Below are 12,293 nucleotides of genomic sequence, written 5' to 3'. Positions count from 1 at the left end.
CACATAACAAAACATTTGGTGGTTTCGGGGTTTTTTTTTTTTGTGTTTGGTGCTCAATATGTGTCCCATGACTGGCAGAGGAAGCTGAAATTACCATGTATGGCTCTTCGCCCGGCTCGCACTTGGGGCAGTCGTGGCACATGCCGGTGGTCTGGTTGTAGTATTCGTTCTCCCCGCAGTTGGAGTATTCGGCGCTGGCGGAGTACACCAGGGAGACCTGTCACCAGAGAGCATCCCAGAGCACTGTCACTTCCACCGCCTTCGCCCCCCCACGCCTCGCTCCCTGCCCTTGCCCAGCTGCTGTGGCCCAGAAGGTGGCATGGCCGGCACTACAGGAGGAAACAGCCCTAAAGCTCGGAAACAGAAGTGGTGCCACTACGCGGGATGGAGGCAGGTAGAGTTTTCAGAAACCCAGCCCTGCTAAGAGTTTCTCAGAGCACTGATGCTCACGCACAGTTACTCCTCCAAGTATTGCAGGCTGTGATTCCTGACCTATTTGTTGTCACGCTCTCCTGTGCAGCAAATGCCTGCTTGCACCACCCCACCTCCCAGCTCTAATGAGCCTTCATAAATGTGACTGCAAGGGACAATTATAACAACCTGAGAAAATAAGCCGCCTCAGGCCTCTACCATGATAGGGCTGTGCTTCATCTGACACCCAGGCTAATTGGCTCTTCCAGCCCCTCCTGCATCTGCTCCATCCTGGGTCCTTCTCCTTCCCCCTCCTCCCCAGAAGCCTCAGTCTAAGCAGCACATGCCCAGGTCTTTCGTTGAATGGAAACCAATCACTACATTGGGTTCAGTCCCTAAGTTGTCTGCAGCTGTGCCATGACAATTCAGAGATGTTTCCAAAGACCCAAGGAGAACCCAGTTATCTTTGCATGCTGGAGAGATCTATACGTGCATAAATACCTACCACCAGAAAAGGAAACACGTGAGTCCATTTACGTTCCCCCAGGTGAGCCATGCTCTCTTGATATTTTACCTGAAAAGACAGAATTGGTGATTGTTTACGAACACGAGCAAATATGTGAGTGTGTTGCCAAAATAAGAACAGAAGGGATCCTAAGCAGAACAAAGGTTACGAAGGAGCGATGCCCGGAGGTCTAAACAAAAGAGAGGGGGAGATGTGCACGTGCACTCACACCCACACACACACTGCACACCCTTACTGCACATCTCTTCCCTCTCTTTGAGAAGACCGATGGCATGAGGGAGGCCAGTCCTGCAGCCATTATAAAAATCTATCAAAAATGAGGAACCCGTTCTAAGCCCTGGCACTTCTTGGCTTGCTGAGAAATCCTCCCATAGAGGAGCCAAGGGCTCCCACGGAGGAACGTCTCGACCACTGAATCAAAGAGGGATGGGGATCAGTAGCCTGGCTTGCATCCACACTGCTTGGTGCCTGACCCTGGTAGATCAGATGTAGATGCTAGGAAAGATCTAGATGGAGCAGCCAAAAGCAGAGCCAGGGAGCGAAACGATGGCAAGCAACATGGGCATGCCAGGGCTTCACCTTCCTTGCCAGCTTTCAAGGATCCACCGAGAAAGCCCTCCATCAGAAGCGTTGGCTGCTTTTTGTTCTCGATAAGCAATCTGCAAACTTAAAGAGGTTATAGTCAAGGAAGAAGCCAAACTTTAAATTTGAAGTGCTGTTACAATGGTTGGGGGAAAGAAAGGCTGCAATCTGTGTTATAAACACACGTGCTAATTTATTTCATTTCTTCAAATGAATAATTTTGAATGTTACATATTCATGTACTGGATTTCTTTCTAAGGAGAAAAATGAGACAGGAAAAGGAGGCACAATTTGTTTTGTTAGCATGATACAACATATTTAATGCTATTGTTGCAGCACATAATACGCCCTAGGGATTTTACAGCCTCAAATTGCAAATGTTTGAGATACAGTTGCAACACTTTGGTCCTAGCAATGTAAACTACTCTTTAAATTTTCCAGGTCTCAGACACTACAACGCTTTTAGTCTCCCAGAAGAGTACAATTACTGCTTTGTGCCACATTCGAGCATACAACCTACATGAGAGCAACGCTCTAGTATTTTAAACACTAAGTAGATTAAGAAAAGATTATATCACTCCAGCATCAAGCTATGAACTTGCTTTATATGTTCCTTCCAGCAATTGGGCTAGCTGAGACAGGTAACTGGGTGGGTGGGTGGGTGGGTGGACAACCTGAATTATGAGTATATTTGTTTCTGCAGGAAATTGCACTTTGAAACCTAAAAACAAAAGAGAATCAGAGATAAATTGTCCTAAATCTGGAAGTAAGAGATGGAAAATAGTAATGCAATTGTATAAACTGTCAAACATTTAAGTTGGACATAGGCTATGACAGCGCAGTTACTTGGAAAAGTTCCAAGGATATATAGTCTTAACGCGTATGTCTGTTAAACTGAAGGGTAATTATAAAAAAGCTTGTTAGACTTTAAGTATGAATATTATTAGGACTGTGTCACCACTGATACTGCAAAATCATCATATTTATTATAAACTGGGTCTGAGGCTGCTCAGGACCAAAACTTTGACTTGGTAAAGCTTGAATCTGTAACTTTACAGTAAGAATATGTCTTAGAGTAAAAACATGCTTCAGTTGCTTCCAAGCCACCCAGATGTTTGCTGTTTGAGGTACTTGTATGCAATCACAGCCAGATTTGAAAAATGGAAATGAAGAAGTGTAGCCCATTAGTGTACAATATGATCTTCTCCATCCATTTGGCATTTATTTACATAAAATGTTGAAAGTGTCAAGTTATACATACATACATAAAATATTTTTCTGTCTCTCAATATAAATATGCATGTGGGGGTATGTTTTGTATGTAAACATAGATTTTTCCCCCCTTGCATTCCATCATTATACTCAGCAATATGTCAAGCATATGCGAAGTACTTTTTGACTGGAAAAAAAGAGTTGAAAGTGCTTATTAGAACTCTAGGGGAGGCTTTCCCCCCAAATTTGAATACCAAAAAGTTAAGTTTAATTATTCGTCCCCTTATCCAAGCACACTGCCATAAACTGGCAGTGCTATTCTCTGTTTTTTGTTTTGTTTCATTTTGTTGTTGTTTTTTGTTGTTCTTTTTTTTAACATCCTTTGGAGTTAAAAACCACTATGTTCATTTTTGTAATGCAGGAGTGGGAGAAGGCAGATGCAGGAGGTTTCTGGCAGTAGGGCCATAGGAAGCTCCTCAGCCGGGATGATACCTGACAGTATTTACCAAGACATACCAGGCTGCTCTTGGGCTTGTTGACAATTTGCAGGCATGTTAATTTAGACCCATGACATATTATCTGTCACTCAATAATCCCATCCACACAAAAAGGAGTGTTCTAGTGCTAAGATCACTTTTTTTTTCTAGCTGACATCTCTGAAGACATACAAAGCTTGGACAGTGAGCCTGCCTCTGGCAAGAAGCAGGAAAAAGAGTGACCGGTTATTATGGCCCCCTAATCATTAAAAGCAATTAGTTCTTAATGAGCTAACAGATGCGGCACCTTTCCTTCGTATTCTGCCAGGCTTTGACTGAAGCAAATGACTCTCTCCGGCGGGACGGCAGGCAATGGTGAGTGGAAAGGAGCTAGAGGTGGATTTTTGCCAGGGACCACACGATGGCTCCTGAGCAATTTGGGATCTCCGGCAGCTCCCGTCTCCACAGATCCCGACTTGTGATTCTGCTTAGGCCGTGTGGGTGTCTCCGGAGAGGAGGTGTAAAACACAGACCTGTGTCTTTGTGGATCAGGTGTGCAACACGCTGCAAGCCTCGTCATGACTAGAGGGGGTTGCTAATTACAGCCATATTTGCCTTTCGGGGCATATTCGTTAATAGCTGTTAAGAATATACACATAAGCTGACAGGAAAAGGAAGACTATTTTCCCAGTGGCAACCGCAGCAAGAAATGCTAGAGACTTGTTGTCTCAGCTTCTCTCCTGTAGACTGTGAGGCACAAATTTGGCCTGGGGGAATAGGAAAAGAGACGCCTGGGACCCTATTAATCAAATATTTCTCCTCCCAAACGAAACGCCTTCCTATATAGTCTTTGCAGCTTCTTACCAAGAACTGGCAGATACAAATAAATAAATAAATAGATAGATAGATCCCCAGGCAGAAAATGCTTAGTTCTTGCTGTCCAAAGAAGAAAAAGCACCATTTGCGATAGTCAGCCTTTGAATTTGATAATTTACGTAGATAATAAGGTAGTACTGCCATGATACGGTATCTGTGAATGTAAACATAGGGAATGTGTAAACAATGAGGTTACCCCAGCTGGTGGTCTAAGCTAAAGCTCACAGATTTCAATGGATGATTTTAGCTGTTATTTTAATTCTGTGGCTTCAGTATCAGCCCAGTGCAAAAGATAATTTCCTATCATAGATGTTTTGGCTTCAAAAAAAAGGCTTGAAAAAAGGAGGAAAACAAGTACATGGACTGAAGTACAGAAATAAGTGTTTCTTAATGTTGTAGAGAGGTGGGTTTTTTGCTCTCTCTGCATTTCCTTAATTTCATCATTGATGCAGATATACTTCAAGGACACAAAACTTGGCTTTTCAAGAGGGAAAGGCACAACAGCTGTGTCAGACAACTTAGAATCACGGAATGGTTAGAGTTGGAAGGGACTTTAAAGACCACCAAGTTACAACCCCCCCTGCCATGGGCAGGGACACCTCCCGCTAGAGCAGGTTGCTCAAAGCCCCATCCAGCCTGGTCTTGAACACTTCCAGGGATGGGGCATCCACAACGTCTCTGGGCAACCTGTTCCAGTGTCTCACCACCCTCACAGTAAACAATTTCTTTCCAGTATCAAATCTAAATCTCCCCTCTTTCAATTTAAAACCATTACCCCATGTCCTATCACTACACTTCCTGACAAAGAGTCCCTTGCCAGCTCTCCTGTAGGCTCCCGTCAAACATTAGAAGGCTGCTGTAAGGTCTTCCCGAAGCCTTCTTTTTACCATTTTGCTATTTCTATACTCATTTCTCTTCTGGGATTTTCTAGGCAGCAGTTTGGTTAGCAGGTCTGCGGTTACAACTGTGATTCCTGAGTAGCTGGCAAACCGGCATCAATCACAAATCTGCATCCAGGATCTCCACTACTAGCAACAACAGTGGGGATGGACAGCAGAATGCAAGACAAAAGGTTTCATATAAATAAAGGTGGGTGGGTCGTATGTACTTCACAGGTGCCACCAGCAAACCCAGCGCTTGCCCTGGGTTCTTGAGTTTGTGCCAGGAACCTCGCAAACCGACTTTTCCACAGATTATCAGTTTTTTGCATGGGGCCAGTAGATAATCTCTGTGTGCTCCTGATGCTGCTAAATCCTTCCTAGCTGTGATAAGCGTATAATCCTCACTGCAGGGCTGCACAGGTTTCAGAGTTCAGCAGCCAGAGTTCAGTCTGGCTCTGGCCTCATGAAAAAAAAAGATGCGGTCGGAGTTTTTCCTCCAGGTGGAAAGAGGGTTCCCTGAGCCCATCACTGAATGACGATGATGGCAGCACAAGCTCGAGGAGAGAACAAATGTAGGGAACTATAAGCAAATGGAAACACAGAGAGGATGAAGAAAACTACTTTGTAGCCTTGGTTACAGTCTGTACTGTTGTGAAAAAATATTGCACCGAACAATATTACATTTGTAGGCCAGTGAGAAATATAGTTTCCCATATCTGTTTTTTATCACTTTGACCTTGCAAATACCTTAAGAATTACCTCAGAGAGAGATGTAAAAAGTGTTAAAATGATACAACTCTCTTCTTCCTTTTACCTGAAACATCAAAAGGAAGCGAGAACAGCTCAAGCTACACATAAAACTTAAATTGCCTCTGTGATCTGGTAACTCCATCAGAAAAGTAATTCATTGCTCGAGCACAGAAACAAGATTTTTTTTCCAGTAGGAGCTGCGTTGACAAGAGGGGACATAAAAGATTCTTTAATTTGTTAATGGGGGCACCATACACTGAGGACATGGGGCAATCAAGCCTAATGAAGAGCTATCTGTCTCTTACAGACTCGCCTATCTGGAAGCTGCATCCGGAACTACATATATTCAAACCTGCTTTCTCACCTTACATAAAGACACGTCAGGTTCTGTGTAGACGGGCAGTCAGCTTTCTGAAAAAGTTTTCAGGAGAGAAAAAAAAAAAAAGAGGGTACGAAGCAGGAAAAAAACATCCAGCTGCCCTCTTGGCCCCCTTGCTACCAGCATGGCCCCGATTCAGCCTCCTCCAGGCTGATGCTGGCCTCATCTGCCAGCAGCATCCTTCCAAAACCCAACCCCACCAGATCAGGGCTGCTGGAGGAGCATGGTGGTCCCCATCCCCACCCCAAAGTCTTCCCAGGGCACATGGCTCGCAGGCAAGCCTCCCTCCCTGCTACCCTAGCAACTTGAGTCGCTCAGGGAGGTGAGCGGAGAGTGAGTATGGGATGGCTTTTTGGGCAGGAAAAAAGTAAAATGTTGATCCTGCAACCTGCCATTGCAATGCATCTGCTTGAGGGACATCCCCACTAGAAAGGCTGATATTTTGGTGGGGAAGTGATGCTGTGGGAGAAAGCCACTCATGATCCCGCCATGGAGGCTGCTGCGGTTGGTGCTGCTTTACACAAACAAGAAAATACTCATTAGAGCAAAAATGTGAGCAGGGACTTGTATCTCCCCCAGTCAAAAGACTGCCCTGACCCTTAGGCTAAGGCACACAATCTCTTTTGTTTTCTATAATTAAAAAAAATATAAAATAAATCTGGGATTTGTTCTGACGCACAATTTAAAATAAAATCAGAAACCTTATATTTGTAATGTGGAAAAAAATCTTGACTTTTTTGGCCAGTCCCCATAAGGATTTTCCTCAGTGGGAGAGGCTTGCCTTCCATCTCACTGAAAATAAATTTTTTCTAAGGTGATTTACATGCAGTCTTCCCTGTTATTTTCAGCCCCTCCTAATGTCTGCTGGGAAGTGCTACAACTGACATATTATTCCTCTTGGTTCGCTTGCTTACTTGTTTGTTTTAGGACGGCTCAGGCTTTTCTTTAAGAAACGCTGGCAATGGGTGGCAGTGGGCGCAGCGTTGCTGGAGGCACATCAGGGCTGCGTCGTGCTCGCCCCCGGAGAACTCCTGCTCCGCTGCCCAGGTGAGCTCGCCCTGCTGCCAGCTCGCAGCTGCCGGAGGGCACCCCACTTTTCCATGGAAATAGTTGGAAGACGGACCTTACGTCACCATGAAAAACTGCAAATGAGCACATTAAGCTCCCCAGCCTAATAATTCTAAGGCAAGAACTAACGAGCAACACTACAGTCATTCACCGTCTACCGGGTTGTCCCAGTGCCACATCGACTCTGTGCTTTCTCCATCATGACCTCCTAAGAAATTTCCCCATCTGCCCCTACCTGAGGGAGAAGAAATTTGGCTTTGGCCTTTTGCTTCCAGGGGAGAGGTAAACTTGCTGGTACGAAAATAACTCATTTTAGATTCAGAAGCTCTCCTTAGTTCCTAAGACAAGCATTACTTTCCATTCAGAGCAGAAAATTAGAAGCTTATTAGGAAAATACAAACCACTGAAAGAACGATGGTGTTTTTCTAACATCTTTGCCTTTTTTCTAGGCTTTATACTTTCTAGATGACAGATAACCTAATAAGAACAGCCTGAGTCTTGGCTTGCATTATTAAGATTGATAAGGATTTGAGCTCACACTTTGCTTCCGTTTCTCAGGGTCTGATCCTGTGAGCTGCTGAGCACCTTCAAACCTCACAGTATTTGGGAAGCAGATAATTTTTAGCACTGTGCAGAGTGACATCTTTTTAATTCACTGATGGTTGACGGACAGGACAGAGGCAGAGAAATTTAGAAATACTTCACAGGAAGAAACTGAAAATCCTGCAGTGACCATCAACAGAATTTGTTGAAATGGTAAACAGAATAGAAATCCCATGGTGACCATCAATAAATAATGTCTGCTCTTAGCTCTGCAGCATATTTGCATTTCTTAGCTAAAAGCCAGAAAATTGTTAGAGAGGTCAACACGCAGTTCTGTTTTTTTCCATGGTTTACATAAAAAACCCATCTGAATTAACGCATCTTACAGGCAGACTGAATAGCAGCTGGGGTGCTGCGGGAGGAGGCTGCAGCAGAGCATGGTGGTACCTTTAGGGGGTGAACCTCCCCTGAGCAGGTCACTGAGAGGGGAGGATGTCATCGGGAGGGTCTGGGCCACCGAACTTTCTTTCCTTGTACAAGTGCACGAAGCAACACTGCAGCAGTTTCACTGCGTCTGACAAATGTAATGAAGTCAGGATTAGGTGGTGGCCATTTATGCTCTGGTACTTGATTTTAGAGTCCCAGAAAAGCCTCTTGTTTGTCAACAGGCCTCTGTCTTGCAGACAAAGGGATACATACGCTGCCAAAAAACATTAGGTTTTTTTTTATTATTCTACTTTTTACATAACTCCGTTTGAAGGGGATTTATTATTTTTGTAAACTAAAGGCTGGCCGCATTTAAATTCAAAACTACATCCCGAGCTGCCCGGGCCACCATTGTTGGGAAGAGCAGGGAGAGGGAGGACGGGGAGGGGAAGCGCTCTGCTGGGAACAGGGGCCACACAACGAGTGGGCACCGTGCCGGGGGGTGCCCGAGGGAAGAGGCAGCTGAGGGGCACAGCACGGCACGGGCTTGCTGGACCCTGTGCCCCGAGCAGGGGGATGTGGGGTGGTACACGGGCCATGTACCATGTCCACCCACCCATCTTGTGAGCATGGGTCCCCCCGGGGAGGACAGCAAAGGGATGAGGCATAGAGAGGCCAAAATGCAGCTCCTGGTCCAACGCCAGGCGGAGGAACATGCCTGAGCAACCAAATCCTCCATATTTGTGGGGAGTTGCGAGCTGCGACCTGCTGGGGCTGCTCTTGATGCCAACCAACACACGTACAGGCGGGAGGAGGAACAGCCACAGCCTTGGCCAACAGCAGCTGAAGCCACAGTCCACTATAGAAATTGCATGTTTAACAGGCACACATCTGTGTGCAAGCACACATCTATTTAGACCCACGTGTCCTCAGAGGGGGTGATAGTCCCTCACATCTCTGTTCAGCCTAGATCTCCCGAACCTCAGGTCGTGCCCCGATGGAGATCTCTGTACTCAACGTGCCACATAAGGTTACAATTACAAAGTAGGTTGCCTCCACTCCTAGGGAAGGAGGAAGAAACGGCTTTCTCTGTTGGAATACTTTCTCTTTCGAGTCGATAATCATAAAATCTCTTCATAATTTCTCTGAGGCCCTCTTTTTTTTTTCCTAATGAAGGTGTTTATATTCCTAATTAAGGAGTGCATTAAGCCTAGTGGTACCTTATCTGATAAACCTGTTACGAGGCTATGTCAAGCTGAGCCTCTCAAGGGAGCAAACTAGTTTTAAAAACTGGTTATCCTCTGGGCTGGAAATGTGCAAGCCAAGAGCTCACAATTAACTTGGGTTAATTACAAAATACCAGAAATGTAATAATGTATTTAAAAATATAACACAGGTGCTAATGACCTTTTTTTTTTTCTTCCCCCCCCTCCTTTTCCCCACTCTGCAGGAGCTAACAGCTTGTCACTTTGCTCCCAGTTAACACCCCCCTGCACTCCACAGGTGTTAACCACCTTTTTCTCTCATGTGGTGGGATTGATTAGCATAGCAAGATTGATCCAAGAGTGACTGTTTCTACTTTGCAGTTAGCATGGCTTTTACTGCTGCTTTTTGGGCCTGCTGAAGGGACAAGGCCTCAGAATTTTTTTATTTTTTTTTTCTAGGTCTATTGGCTGGTCTAATGAAAGACATCAGCTCTCTCCCATGCCTGTTTTCCCACCACCACCATTGCTCACATCATGAGAACCCTGAGACCAGCAGTGACACGCAGGATGTAAGCTTGTGTGAGCAACCAGTAGGCCTCCTTCCCATGAGGTAGCAACCTTGTGACGGTGCCCTGGTCTTTTCAGCAGGGATGTTCCCTTCCAGCTTGGTGTGCAATTTGCAATCTGGATTGTAATTTGCAGCCTAGGACACATAAATAAGGCTGGTTTTAAGAGACCAGGCAGGAGCCTTCAGTTCAGTAATTGCTCTTCCATCATGACCATAGCTTGCTGCTTGCTCATGTTTTACTTGTTGGACCTATCCTGTGTTCCTTATGTGTATCAGTGTCAAATGCTTTATTGAAGTCCAGACAGCCCATGGTACCTGCTCTATTTAGGAATTAAAGCTTCCTGTCAAGGATAACTTAGGACCTTGGTATTACCTACCAAGGTCATATTGTATTGCACATCTAAAGGAAGACTCTGTTTCTTCTATGATATTACAGAAGATATAGCCGCATTTCTTGTGCAAAAGCCACTAACAAAACACCTGGAACTATTGATTCCAAGTATAGACGGTGTGGGGAGAATATTTTCAGGATTAGGGTACCACCAGCCAAAAGTGTTACAAAAACCAACTCCCCCTCCCCCTGTAAGCCCCACAGTGGACTGCTGAAACCATGTGAGGCAAACAGCAAGGCAGGGCATGAAAAGGACAAGCGACTGTAGGTCCAGCCGGCCCAAATCCTCTCCAGCTACAAGAGGGGTCTGATGAGGGAGAGGAGCTTGTGGAGGCTAAGCAGGAGAAGGAGCAGGTTGCTATCACCCATCTCGAGAGAAGGGGCCAGTGGGGACCAGGGGCTGCAGAGAGCTGAGTGAATCTCCTGCCAGGATGGCCACCACAAAGCAGGTGTGGGGCTGCATACCTATGGGTCCTGCTGGCATCTCAGCCTTGATGTCTGCAGCCTGGGAACTGGGGTAACTGGAAACCACTGCACACACTGCTGGCCTCCCCGTAATGTCTAAGGGTCTGGCTTTGCCACCTGCTGACCTGACAGCAAGCACCCCAGAAGGCAAAGAGGGGGAGTTCAGGCTGGCAAACTAATACCCTGGAAGGCAAAGCTGTAGGATGTTAGTAAAATAAATATAATATATATACAGAAAGGAAGCTATACTCCTCCTGCTTGTGCTGTGTGAGACACTGCTTTTCCCATGTGGACTAGAAAGGTGTTCATGGCTGCCTCCCCCAGTCACCTGGGGAGGGCTGCTGCCTGCTTCTGCCTTGAGTACTGCTAAGCCGAGTTTAAATGTTCTCTTCAAACATACTGTATTTCACATTGGCTTTATATTTCTTCTTCTCCTCGCCTCTCCATTAACTGGTCATTTAGCTGATTCAGATGCCTTTTATGGTACTACAACCCAATTATGTTGTGAGTAGGAAAAGATATTTTTATTATCCATATGCACATTTATTGCCTCATTTCATTCCAGTGACACAAGCACAAGAAAATGTGGAGATGTGGTTTCAGAAGCATTACCCTGTCCTGACACAGAGGTGATGTGACATAAACATGGCAGAGCACTGTGGGAAAAATGATGAGGTTAACACCAGATGGGAATCACACAATCATAGAATGATTTGGGTTGGAGGGGATTTTAAAGATCATCTAGTTCCACACCTCCCACTAGACCAGGTTACTCAAAGCCCCATCCAGCCTAGTCTTAAACAATTGAAAAAAAAAAGAATTGAAGCAATGGTGAACATCATGGGCTTATGGTTTTGATTTCTCCTATCTAGACATTTAGTTGTGTGCATTTTTTAAATTTATATTTGTGTAAAGCTGCTGTTTGATAAGAGTCTTTGGACATGCCAAAATAACTGTGAACTGAACCTCAGTTTTTATAATACTCTATGTTGCTGTAAGAATAATGAAATAAGGATAGGAAGAGGTCATCTGGGAAACAATGACATCCCTAAGAAGTCTGGAAGACAAGGAGCCAGTGAGAGAAAGAAATGCAGCAGAAAAAAAAAATATTATTTGAAGTTATCTCCAGAAACATTTAATAGGCTCAAATAAATACGATCTTTTAGGGTTCAAACCAGAAGGTGACACATTTTCCAACTGGATGATGAAGGAAATTGCAGTGAATAAACACAGCTCCTTCCAGCTGTTTTAATAGCTACATGTGACATCTCATCACCCTTGAGACATTCTGGATTTGGCTATTCTTGAAAAATAAGAACTTCCTATAGCTCCCCTTAGCAACTCTGAGATGTAAAATGTCATGGAGAAGCTGCTGAAGACCTCCTGCTCCTTCTGCTGCAGTACTTGCTGAAAAAGGAGGTATTCTGGGACAGCATTCGGTTGCCCTGCAAAATTACAGCCAGATGTGAATTATCATCTCCATAAAATACCTTTGAATAGATTTAACACTGCACCACTAATGGTTAATTTAATG

General features: G+C 44.8%; 1 protein-coding gene across 1 annotated transcript in view; it reads right to left on the bottom strand.

The window, feature by feature from the left end:
* Nucleotides 1-12,293, bottom strand: part of EDAR (ectodysplasin A receptor) — a 73,987-nt gene that overhangs the window by 25,535 nt on the left and 36,159 nt on the right. The window contains exons 2-3 of the mRNA XM_014956694.1: nt 917-985; nt 95-217 (exon numbers count right to left, since the gene is read on the bottom strand). Of these exons, the coding sequence (XP_014812180.1) occupies nt 95-217; nt 917-967 (174 nt within the window). The 5' untranslated portion in view covers nt 968-985. The remainder of the gene's footprint in view (nt 1-94; nt 218-916; nt 986-12,293) is intronic.

This window comes from Calidris pugnax, unplaced genomic scaffold (genome assembly GCF_001431845.1).
Source record: "Calidris pugnax isolate Ruff unplaced genomic scaffold, ASM143184v1 scaffold318, whole genome shotgun sequence".
Classification (NCBI taxonomy): domain Eukaryota; kingdom Metazoa; phylum Chordata; class Aves; order Charadriiformes; family Scolopacidae; genus Calidris; species Calidris pugnax.
The sequence above is the reverse complement of the archived record's forward strand: the minus strand, read 5'-3'. Positions and strand labels throughout refer to the sequence as shown.